The 12,479-nt window shown below is 32.0% G+C and overlaps 1 protein-coding gene across 1 annotated transcript in view; it reads left to right on the forward strand.

The window, feature by feature from the left end:
* The window catches only part of CACNA2D1 (calcium voltage-gated channel auxiliary subunit alpha2delta 1), a 514,071-nt gene that overhangs the window by 422,731 nt on the left and 78,861 nt on the right, over positions 1-12,479 (forward strand). The window contains exons 13-15 of the mRNA XM_022554402.3: positions 9,831-9,909; positions 10,793-10,842; positions 11,997-12,086. Coding sequence (XP_022410110.1) covers positions 9,831-9,909; positions 10,793-10,842; positions 11,997-12,086 — 219 coding nt within the window. The remainder of the gene's footprint in view (positions 1-9,830; positions 9,910-10,792; positions 10,843-11,996; positions 12,087-12,479) is intronic.

A 12,479-nucleotide genomic window follows, 5' to 3' on the forward strand; every position in this document is an offset into this window, starting at 1 on the left:
TTTCTGTTGCAGAACAAATTCATAATTAAAAAACATAACCTGGAGTAAGGACTATTTCACTTATTTAAATACTCTCAATAATGTAACATTACCATGTTTTGGAGAACTCAAAGGCAATAAAATAAATTTAGCCCAAATTGAACTCTATTAATATAATACATTTATCTCAATATTCTACTAATTAATCATACACTGATAATTTGGAAGAGACTTCTTAGCATCTTGTAGTCATAATTTCAAATATATTTTATTATTTTGTGATAGAGGTATGTAAGTGCAAGCCCCACTACTTTTCATTTTTTAATGAATATAAGTTTAGATAAATCTTTTCTTTAATTTTGATATCATCTGAACCAACCAGCAGGAATATCATTCACCTCTGGATATTTTTCTTCTAAAAGGAAGAGTTTCTTAAACAAATATGGCAATGAATGTTACAATCTATATCATAATTTGTGCTTAAGATAGATTCTGATTTCAAAGAGTAAAAAAAAAACTTCAACAGGTTTAAATAAAAGAATTTAAATGTATAAAAAGAGAAGAAATTTTCATCTAAACTTTTTTTCTTTCTCTCCCCAAACTCTGTTTGTATATAGAATTAACACAATAATATGTCTTGGAGGCATATCATAAGTTTATGTTTTTCCTTTTTTTTAAAATATAAGAGGTTTTATGCCATAAGGAAAACAATTGTATTCTACCCTCTGTTTTCACAAATTGTTCAGTTGATTGAATATATGAAGAATTAACTAGTTCAAAATCATTTTTCTATGTATATATCCTAAAAATGTCCAATCTAAGTATTATTATCTTGAAACACTACTTCTCATCCCCTTCACCTTTTATAGGAACTCCACGTTTTAAACAAAGGCATTTTGCAACATGCTAAACCACATAAGAAATTACTCATATTGAATTCATTTTTGTAAAACTGATGAATCTAATCTTACTCAGCAATCCTGCTGTTTGCCTATGAATGTTGCTGTGCTTTAAGGACACACACTTCTCCTAAGGACATATAATTTTTGTGAATTCCAAAGCAACTTTGAAAATTAAGTAGTCAGTGCTTAGTTTCTGTGATTTTAAAATAAATGTATGATTAGCTAAGAAAAGTTAAGATGTCCTTGGAATTAGGTACTACATTTTTTATGTGAGTCTAATTTCAGTGGTGTAGCAAAGTTCTGTGATACACACTCATACATGTATACGTACTTACATACACAGATATATGCACACATATTTATATCTGTTTTAAATGGACATTCCTTCTGTCCATCGTATTTCCAGGAACAAGGGACCACGTGTGTAACTTTGGCTTAGCTCTCTTATGTAAAGTTCAGTGAGTAAATTCCGACAGGTAGTTGAGAAGTGCTTAAGGCATGAGGACGTAGAAATCTGAACATAAACTAATTTTTCTAAAATCTTTGCAAATTTGCTAAGAAATACTAGGAAAAAAATGAGACAGTCAATTCTGGGTGAAGCTGTGCACACACACATATGTGCATGCATAGATTTTGTTTTTTTAAAGATGGGAGAGCCAAGTCATTATTATATGTTAAGGTTAGTAAAGGGATACCCAGACAAGAAATCTTATAGTTACAAAACAGAGGAGAACCTTGAAAGAGGAGGGATTGAGAGAGATGCAGAGCACAGATATCTGAACTGGACAAGTAGGAATTATATTTCTGGAAATATTGTTGTACCACATTTCATATGCACTTTACTTCAAGTTCAGTGGCTTTTTGAATTTCCTAATGTGGGAAAACCACATTAAATACAAAATTTGTCTCTTGGTATTTGTATGTTCTGTGTCCACTAACAGTGAAAATAGATGATGGCAGACAACCACTTTTAATTCACTTATATTTTTGAGTGTATTTGTACTTTGTCAAGACAACATTTACATAGTTAATTGTTTATGCCAAGGGTGTATGTGTGCAAATAGTGTGTAAAGGTGCCTACTAAAAACAGTGTGTATATGTATAGGAGAGGTTTTTTCCACCATCTTCAAACATGGCTTCAAACGGTTTTGGGTGAATTGTCAAACCCTTTCTAACTTCCCTCCTTATTCAGACTTCTCTATATCTTCCATTCATCCACCCAGTCTGAGAGATTTGCTGCCACAGACACTGATACGGAAGATCATTGTCTATCTTTGTCATCTAAGGATGGGTATGGGTATGACAGACCAATTCTTTACCTGCAAAATTCATATATTACATAATAAGTTTATCAACTCAGAACTTCACTAGCCACATTATCTTTTAAATGGCTGATGTATAAAACTGAATTTGATAGAGTTAGTAAAATAAAAACTTTCAATACATTTAAAAATTCTATATTCGATTTTAACTTTATTTTAAAGCATGCTTTTCAAGATAGAAGTTCACTTGTAGCTTAAAAATATCAAAATTGCAAAGTCACAAAGTTTGGAGAGCTTTTAAAGAAAAAAAATCTGAAAACTACTCTTTGAATCCTACTTCCTCCCCGAGTCTCTTGCTTGACATTAATGTGGCTGCTGAATGATTCATTTAAAGTCATTTTTCATCCAGATGACATTAGAAATCATTCAGAGCAACCCAGGTAGGTGTGATGAGGTACATCCATAGAGCTGATGAATGAGGCTGCAGATATACAGCACAATTTAATGAGGCCAAAAGGTTTAAGAATTAGAACAAAATGTTTGGGTTCTTTTGAAATGTATTACTCTTGGGAATTAATCTACCTGATTATAGATAGGTACAGTTTAAAACTGAGTCCATGGTAATCTCACACAGCCGTTCCACATTAAAATGCATTCACTTTCTAATCTTTACCTGCAACTATGCCATTCCTTAGGGCTCACCCGTGTGTATGAGACTTCCTTAAAAATGGTGCCAAAACCAAAATGAACTCTATCATAGAGTGCAAACAAATGAATAAAGGAAAGTAAAACCAGACACAGAGTTGAAAGATAATTCCCAGACCTAGGAAAATTAAAAATATTTGATTTTCTGTATAATAGCAAAGGGATTTTGGTTAGCAGTTCACACTTAAGATTGTCTAGCCAGCTAGAAAATAGTTCTCGGACCCTTAGATTGATTCTCAGAATTAATCAAAAATAAAAAGGCATTCAAAATCTATAAAATGAAAATTTCAAAATAACTAGTAAATCGAAAGAGAAGAACAAATGGGAAAAAAACATGATAGATGTGGAATAATTTTTAAAATAAAGAATGCATAGCTAAAGTTATAATTGCCTGACAATAGATTATTTTTTTTATTTCTTTAAAAAATGATTGGCAGTCTTTTCTATTTTTTTGTCAGATCCAAAATAGAGAGAAATAATTTATAGGCTACAAAAATCTAAATCAAATCACAAATGGCTGAATCTGCATATGTGTTTTATACAATAAGAGTGAAAACTGTCAATTACTTTTTCAACAGATGGTAGGGAAAATAATTCATGGCAAATAATTCATTGCCTTCTCAATTGTCTCTGCCTGGCTTCTCCATCAGGAAAGAATGAAGCCTTTGGAAGGAATGTTCAAACATGTGATAATGAAGGGCATTCAAACTTGTAGATTATTTAATACTGTTTAACAAATACACTGCTTCTGAAAAGTTTCATTTCGTGTATTTTGGCACTTTCGACAGTTTCCCAAAGATTTTTCAGCTTTAGATTAGGAACTGTACCTGTGTTCTAAAAACCAAATATATTATTTATGCTGGACTTACGGTATAGCTGAAAACAATAATTACAAGTAACACTGGCCCAGTAGAGAGATGATCAATTTAAAATGCGTGTGTGTGCGTGCATGTGCATGTGTGTATGTGTCCTTCTCTCTGACAGATTTATTTACATTTGCTTTCTTAGAATAAAATTAATGTTGATAATTCATTATCTAAACTAAGGAAAATATTATCAGGTACATTCTCTTCAGGTCTGAGTAATATTACTTCCATACATTTTACAGTCCTTAATTTAGTAGCTAAAACAAATCTAATGAAAAATGAGAATAAGTATTATATTAAGCACAAAATGCATTGCAAGACTTAAGCCACAGAGTGCAAAAAATGCACTCGAAATAATTTCTAGGTAGAATTGTGCCACCTAAAATTGGGATTGCCTTTGGTTTGTGTGAAATCATTCTACCAGGAGAGGCACTCTGTTCTGCTTTTTCTGTGGCTGCCTTCTTCTCAGATTGAGAATTCTGCTTGCCACGTATCTCTGCGCAGAGGTCTTCCCTGCTCAGTCTTTCTAGTGTGGTCTCCTTTCCCCACACACTTTATTTACCGTTCTCTATTTCAGCACCATCTTTCCTCTGTTTTCTTTCTCCCAGATTACCATTTTTTATTATTTTAATTATGTATTTATTCACCTGTTATCTTGAACTCTCCTCTATTAAAAGCTCCCTGAACTAGGGGTTGTGTTAGTTTGTAAACCTACCATTGACTCCTTAGAGGCTAGCAAGGGCTTGTCGCACAGCGGTTGCTAAGTATATTTACTGAGGATGCCCAGCATAAATAAATATAAATATGCAATAAATAAGCTCGAAGATAAATTATAAAACATTCGTAAATGTTAAAAAACTCAGTAGCTTTGCTCTTTTAAAAGCAAATAATTTAAAACAATTTTTTCCGTATAAGTGGAATGTAGAGTAAAATGTATGTTCCACTCTTGGATATGTCATTTTATAAGTAAGTAGGGAGGGCTTAAGTTTATATAAAAAAACAATTGCATTGATGGCACCTCTCCATTCACCCTCACCAGTCCAACACATAGTTTTTCATGAGTATTCTCATAGTTAGTGTCAGTGAAGTATTTAGCATTACCCAAGAGGAACACCTGAAATAAATCAGTATATTGCTTATTTCCTGACCTCTGCTGACAGTAGTCTTTGCAGAGCTATAACTGCTTGGAAATGAAATGCGTCCATAGCTTATTGCTCCTGTGTCAAGTACTATAAATGTGTGCAGAGGGAAGGGAAACCCAAAATTACTTCCTTATAATCTGATAATGCAAGGGTGATTCATTATAATTGTTAAAAATTTGAAAGACCAACATAATCCTGAGGCATGTATATGTGTTACGTACACACATGCAAGAAATGTGAGAGAAATATCTGCTTGGTGCTGTAAGATCATGTAGGCAAAACCTACTGCATCTTGTTTTCCTTTTTTAAAGTTGCTTTGTGTGTTTTACTCAGACTAATTCAAAGGTCACTTGTGAAATTCTTGCATTTGTCAGACCCTGGGCAATTCCATGATATATCTTATATGGACACAATGGCATTTAGACAATATTGGCTCATTTTCTTTGGAGTTTATTGCTAAATGCAATAAAGCAAGCCAAATTTGTTCCTTTGGGAAGGTGTTACTTCAGGTTATTTTAAGTTCTTTTTAAGGCACGAAAGCCTAGTATCCCACTAATGGAAAATGTTACCTCATTGAATTCTGATAGCTTGACTGTAGGAGACATTGTAGTCATCATCATCATCATGGTCATCTTTATTACCATAGATAATATTTATTGTGCTTATTATTTTCCATATAATACAAAAGATTTTCATGTATTACTTCATTCACAATTGTAATAACCATATGACAAAAGATGTTTATTACCATCAACATCATCCGCATTTTGGAAATAAAACCAAAATTTGAGACGTTAAGGAACTTGTTGAAAGTTAAACAGCTACTAAGTGGCGAAGTCAGTCATTTAAACGATGTACAGTCCAAATTTCATAACCTCATGTGGAATGCACTGTCTGGTTGTGTGTGTCTCTCTCTCCAGGGCAGCCTTGTGGCCATGCCAATCATCATTTGCCCACCCAGGATCTTTCCTTCTGGTCGGATAGCAAGGCTTTACTGCTAAGGGACACATTTCTCACAGGCTTAAGAGGCTAAGATGGATTAAACTAAGCCATCAGATCTTTGCAGGCTTGTAAGAACCTTTCAGGTCACTGGGCTTTATAAAATAAAGTGTGAAGGGTACATTTGGACACTTTTATTTATTTCATAATGCTATAAAACTAGAGATGTAGGTTATTTTAAATGCTCTGGATTCTGGTACACTTGTGAATTATGGAAACCACTGTAGAATTTTCTCCTAAAATATTCAGTCCAATCTAGTATTTTTATAGGCTTCATGCCAAAAATTTTAGTACGCACAGTAAATTAATAAAACCCATTTCTGACATCATTTTTCTAACATGAGTCGATAGCTGAAGTTTTTATTTTAGTTTTATTGGCTTTCTTTCTTCATAGTCTCATTTCCATTATTCCTTGGAGATTTGCCTATTGTAAATTAAACTTGAACTCTGGGTAACTGATAATTGTTGAGGTGACAGTTTCCAGTAACTGGGTTCTGCTGGGAAACAAGAAATTCCTATGGCTTTTAAAAATAGGTTGACCCTGTGGTTTTGGAAAAATCTTAATTGAAGACAAGTATGTTAGTCTTCAACAAACAAGACAAAATAAAAACCAGAGTTGCGGAAGTCTAGAACTGAAGAATAAATCAGTGGTGTATTGTAAGAAACCAATCAATAACCCAATTTGCTGTTAATTAAAAGTTTTCTCTGATCAAGTAGGTCAGGCTTGACATGTCAAATTTACATCTTGGAATTATAATGTTCTGTTCAGAGAAAAAATGATTTTTGAACCAACTGAAGGCCGAGTTATATAAATTTGCAACTAATAATAGAGACTGGTTTTTAATTGTTTTAAGTTTAATTTTATTAAATACACTCTCAAATTACAATTTATTTTGTGAATATTCTTATATAACTACACATGAGTCAATAATTATGAGTTATTTTCATTCTCTAGGAATAATACAGCACATAAATGGTTTAAGTGTATTATACATACTTTAATTTGCCTGAAAAAGTTTGCTCATCTCCATTGAGCAAGTCAGCGTAACATAAAAGAAAAAGATTATGAATTTACCGTGATATAAGTATATGAAACAACCCAAATTATAAAATGCTAGACGTATATCAGTCCGGTTTTGGCTCTACTCTATTATAATAATGAACTGATTTATATGTCAGATGATATCAAAGTTTGTCTTATGTCCCTCTGGGAAAACGTTAAGACCACTCATTTAGCTATTTAATTTCTTTTCATTTAATATTTATTTCTATTTTTATATAAGGCACTATAATAGATACAGTAGTGCAATCTTGGAACTGTTTTAACCCTAGCCAGCGTTTATTCAATACTACCTTCGCACATTATTTCTGTTAGAGACCTAGACTCCAGCATTATGAAGAATATTTTTCAAAGCCATCTATAACTGTGTATGTTTCATATATGACCCTCACAGAGCTGAACATTCTGAAACATGGCCTAAAATCAACCAGTTCAGGATCATTTAGCAAATTTTCTAGGAACATTTCACTTAGAAGTCTCCAGTATGTATTTGTTACATGGATCTCATATTGTAATTATCAATGTAAAGTTAACTTTGCTTTAATGAAGCCCTGATTTAAAGTAATAATTTGCTTAATGGAGACTTCAGATGAAATATTTCTCTTGTATGACTGCACATTGTGTTTCAAGTTATTTTATATGTCATTTTATTTGTTTTTATGTAAGACCATGTAAATACACTAATAAGAAAAGAACTCTAAAAATACACCTTTGAGAATGTAATTTACCTTAATTTCTAAATCATGCCTATTTCAAGGAATCACTTTATTTTTTCCTTTCCCCAGAATTATAGCTAAGGAAGAATGGTACACTTAAAGAAGTGAAAAACACCAGAAGAATGAGGGGATAGCAATCATCTCTGTGGATTTGGCATCTGGAATTTTAGTTAGTTCATTAACTCTTCCACGGGGTGGCAGTAATATAGTGTGGAAGAGGAGGAATGAAACTATCTAAATCTCCAAGTGGAAAGTTAGGATATAAAAATAATCAAATTTCACCAATTCATTGTGAATGAGACCTCCATGGAGGTCTCCATGGAGGCCAACAATGGGGGTCAGGCAAAACTTTTGTAGTAAAACAAATAAAACAACAAGTTTTGGTGGTGGTGGTGGTGTTTTACTAGCATGTTTTTTGGCTGAGTTGTGTCTATTTGGACTATTTGATGAATAACATCAGTCAAAATAATCACATGGTGTGTGTCTAAGTGTAGCCTCTATGTTATTAGAAATGCTTGATTTCTAGGGATGTAGATATAATAATTCATTTAGTCTTATTATTTATTTCTTTGTACTGAAAAGTATTCTATGGAAAACATTTTACTGGAACGCTGTCGTGGTAAGAGGAGCGACCAGACAAAGCAGTGCTTTAAACTGAAAGTGTGAGACATGCTTTCAAATGTTAATTATGAAAGCCATCCCCAAGTGCTTAATGGAGCATCTTGATTGTTTCCCTGCCCTGAATTCACGTGACAGTTTTTTAAGGTATGGCAGTTAAATTGAATTGTTAGTAGGGTTGCCAACCTGTTTATAAAAATATTTCCATTTAGGAGTAAATTTTACGATGTAAGTAGTGACGCTACATTGAAATACATAGCTCCCAAAATGAACCAGTTGAAGATTTTAAGGAAATGAGACTGCATTTTGCATTTTGAGGGATTGAGAGAGAGAGAGGTAGGTGTCACCAGCTTCTGTTAAACTAGAACCAGTCATTTGTCCTTACAGTTTGACGTGATTAAAACTCTGACGTATGGCTTCTTACATAACTAGCCGAGGCAAACCCGGATGACCTAAGGGTGGCTCACGTAAAACTTTACAAGTGAAACAATATCCCTGATGTACATTTTAGGGCAAGGATTGTCATGATGTGATCTCGATGCAGCCAAGACCAGCAAAAGAACAGAGAACAGATGTGAAACCTCTTTTGAGATTTGTGCTCTGCAGTTGTGCAAAAGATGAAACAGTTAGAAAATGTCAATTCAAACAGTCAGTCGACATGAATTAGGGAAAAGCTCTTAACATAGTTCAAACCAGACCATAAATTCATGGAAAAGTGATTTTCTGCATGTTTATCTTCAGAAAAAGCTAAAATGATCAACTTAGAGTACCTGTTTACTTAGATTACTAAATTGGTAAAAATCAATATAAGTCAAATAGCCATTTTATTAAATACTTACTGACATCATTCAATTTATCTTCTATGCTTTTATACTATTTAAATTCAGTGGCTTCCAATGAATATATAAATTACTATAATTAAATACTATCTCAATTAAATTTTTAAACATTTGCATATTATATATTAGAAACAGTCAATATTTTGATTCTTTTTAAAAATGCTAGGAGCTTAAAACATTTATCATATATGCCAGTCATCTTTTATAGAAAGTAAGTAATACGACTAACATCATAATCATACATGTGCATCCTAAATATTTCTGTGATGTGAAAGTAGTGAAACCATCATTAAGTATAATGCCCTAAGCAACTAAAAGTATCATGACCGCCTTTCTATATACATTTTTATAATCTCATACCTATGAAATAGGACTTTTTTTTTTTTTTTGCAGTGACTAAATATGTGAATAATATATCTTAACTAAGTGAGACAGGTGAAGTTGGGTTAAACCTGAAAGATGCCATTTCTACTAACGAAACCTTAGTCATGATCCTGCCACAGGATTGACATATGGTGCAGAGCACCCAAGTACTAACTTAAATTTAGTAACTGAAGTCTATATTTACAGTAGATTATGTGGTTTCTCTCTGATGCCTTCCTGAGTGATTTAGTGGCCTCAATTTTTCTTGTCACATTAATTAACTGAAAACCATGCTTTTACATGTTTTTTTAGTTCTTTTGTTTTGCCTTTCAATTAAATTTTATGCAGCCTAACAGATACCCATTTTTCAATTCACCAGGTACGTGTATTCACATTTTCAGTTGGTCAACATAATTATGACAGAGGACCTATTCAGTGGATGGCCTGTGAAAATAAAGGTAACAAGTCTGTTCACTTGACCACATTTTATTATAAGAAGAAGAATTTGGTAGTTGTTAGTTCTACATCTTATCATTTAAAATACTCTAAAGTTATGGCTAATTTTTTAGAGGAATCAAGGCAAGAATAGGATGCTGAAGATGTTTTGTATTAAAAAAACACACATAAGCAACTTTGATATTAGTGTTACATTACATAAAAATGCAGACATCTGATCATATTGTACATTTATAAAGGAATATATTGCATGATACTAATGATGCTTATCAAATATAACTTGACATGAAGAATTAAGAATGAAAGAATATCTGAATTATGTAAAAGATATCAGGAAGTGTGACACAATATGCACATTTTTTTCTCTGGTTAAATTATTGTTTTTTTAAATTTCTTCTTATACATTCCTAGATAATTCAAACTTTGTGTAGTGAACCTATATTTCTTTTATACACAGACCAAAAAAACATGTTATTTGAAAAATGCCACATGGCAATAAAAAGAACGTAGATTTATTCTGAAAGCTATTTTTAGGCAGGTATTTTATATGAATATAATAATTGTTAGATACCCATCATTGTGTATTTTTAATAATTTCTTCAACGAAAAAAATTTTAATGATACCAGGTTCCCTACTGCTTTGTAGAAAAATAACATTTGTTTTATACAATCTGTGAAATGTAGTGAAATTTCTCATAAAGCCTGTGTATTTGCTATGAGAATACATTCATCAGACATTTTACAGATTTATCAGTGGTGTTGATATTTTAGTGTTTGCTCAGTTAGAAGTGGTCAGTGTCTCCTACAAAGCCATAAAATAATTTTGTGGTCCTTTATTATATTGTAATGTTTATATGTATAAATCTGTATATATATATATTTCAGGTTATTATTATGAAATTCCTTCCATTGGAGCAATAAGAATCAATACTCAGGTATGGTTTTTTAAAACTTGTTTAAAGTATTTTTTCAAACTAGGATATTTCTTTGCTGCTTTAAATATGCTCAGTATGGAGAAAATGGGTGAAAATGAATAAATGATTCATACTATTCCATTTTTAATAAAATGATGAGTATCATGGTAATGTATTGGTTTTCATTTCATTAAGGTTCCAAGTGTTTTTAAACATCCAGAACCCAGGCAAAAATATATGAGTATTTTTTTCTTCTCAGATGTTAAAAACATAATAGAAAGTAAATAAAATCAGTTTACTAACAATCTCATCATATAATTTCAACTTGGTTCTATTGCAAATTATTCAGATAAGTTTCTCCAAGTTGTAGGCACAACATAGAAAATTAGACAATAATTATTACAACTTACAACAAGGAGATGATTTTTCTACAACCATTCAGTTGAAAACATGCTTGTTAAATAACCAGGGAGATTGAAGCAATTAAGTTAATTTAAATATGTATTATTTTTAAATATTCCTAAATTGCTATTTAAACTCATTAATTCTAAACATAACTGAGGGTCTACAAAATAAACTAAGTCAAAATTTAGCACAGATAACGTGGCATTTGTGGAAATGAATACTGAATACATTGAATTTTGAAATGAAACAGCAGCTGCATTTAAGCCTGATGTCTAGATTTGGCACAGTATTTCATGTATTCTTTGATATGTTTAAATGTAGTTTTGAATTTCAGCCAAATAATCTGTGATATGAAAACAAGTACGTGGCTGCTTTATTATTTCAAATTTGTGTAGTTCCATCCAGTAAATCACAGAGCCTTAAATAGTTTAGATTAACATAAAACAATTCACAAGGAACGTATTTCACTTATTGTTGGCTGAACCTCAGAAAGAGAATATTTTGTTACTAGAAAAAAAACTGGGGTAGATACATTGTATAAATAATGTAAGTCAAATATTGTTGATTCTAAGTACGCAGACATACCATTTATGGAGTACCCAAAGTAGGAATTGAGTGATTATATGCTTAACTTTCTTAATAATTTTGATTCCATCTTCATTTTTAACTCTAGATAATTTTTTCTCTGTGGAGTTTTTTTGGGTTTTTTTTAGCACTGCATTTCTAGTTTTCAACCACGTAACTCTTTTTTTATGTATATGTATATATAGGAATATTTGGATGTTCTGGGAAGACCAATGGTTTTAGCAGGAGACAAAGCTAAGCAAGTCCAGTGGACAAATGTATACCTGGATGCACTGGTAAGCTAGGCTGTTCAACCAAAAATTGTCATAACAAAAGCACACAGCTGACTTCTATTTCTTTCTAGCTTCCATTTCTCTTTTCCTGTTCATGAAACCCTTTCAAAATTCCTTCTGTCACAACATTCTTCGCTAGAATTTAGATAATTTACATAAAAACGTAGACTTATGTGTAGTGGAGAACCACAGATGTAAAGTGTTATATTTCAGTTGCCATTGAGGATGTAGAATTTCAAACCTCTAATCTTGAATTTAAGACCATTTTGATAACTTTTTGAATTTTTATGTAAAATAATACTAAAGTCACATAAATTAGTACCTATTACTGCAGATTTTGAACAGGAATTGTGAAGAAGGTATTTTTAAAATAGACTTCAGCTAGCAGAAGCATGT

The sequence above is a fragment of the Delphinapterus leucas genome, chromosome 9 (genome assembly GCF_059928025.1).
Source record: "Delphinapterus leucas isolate spDelLeu-1000000601 "Yukka" chromosome 9, BTC_Dleu_Yukka2, whole genome shotgun sequence".
NCBI classification, from domain to species: domain Eukaryota; kingdom Metazoa; phylum Chordata; class Mammalia; order Artiodactyla; family Monodontidae; genus Delphinapterus; species Delphinapterus leucas.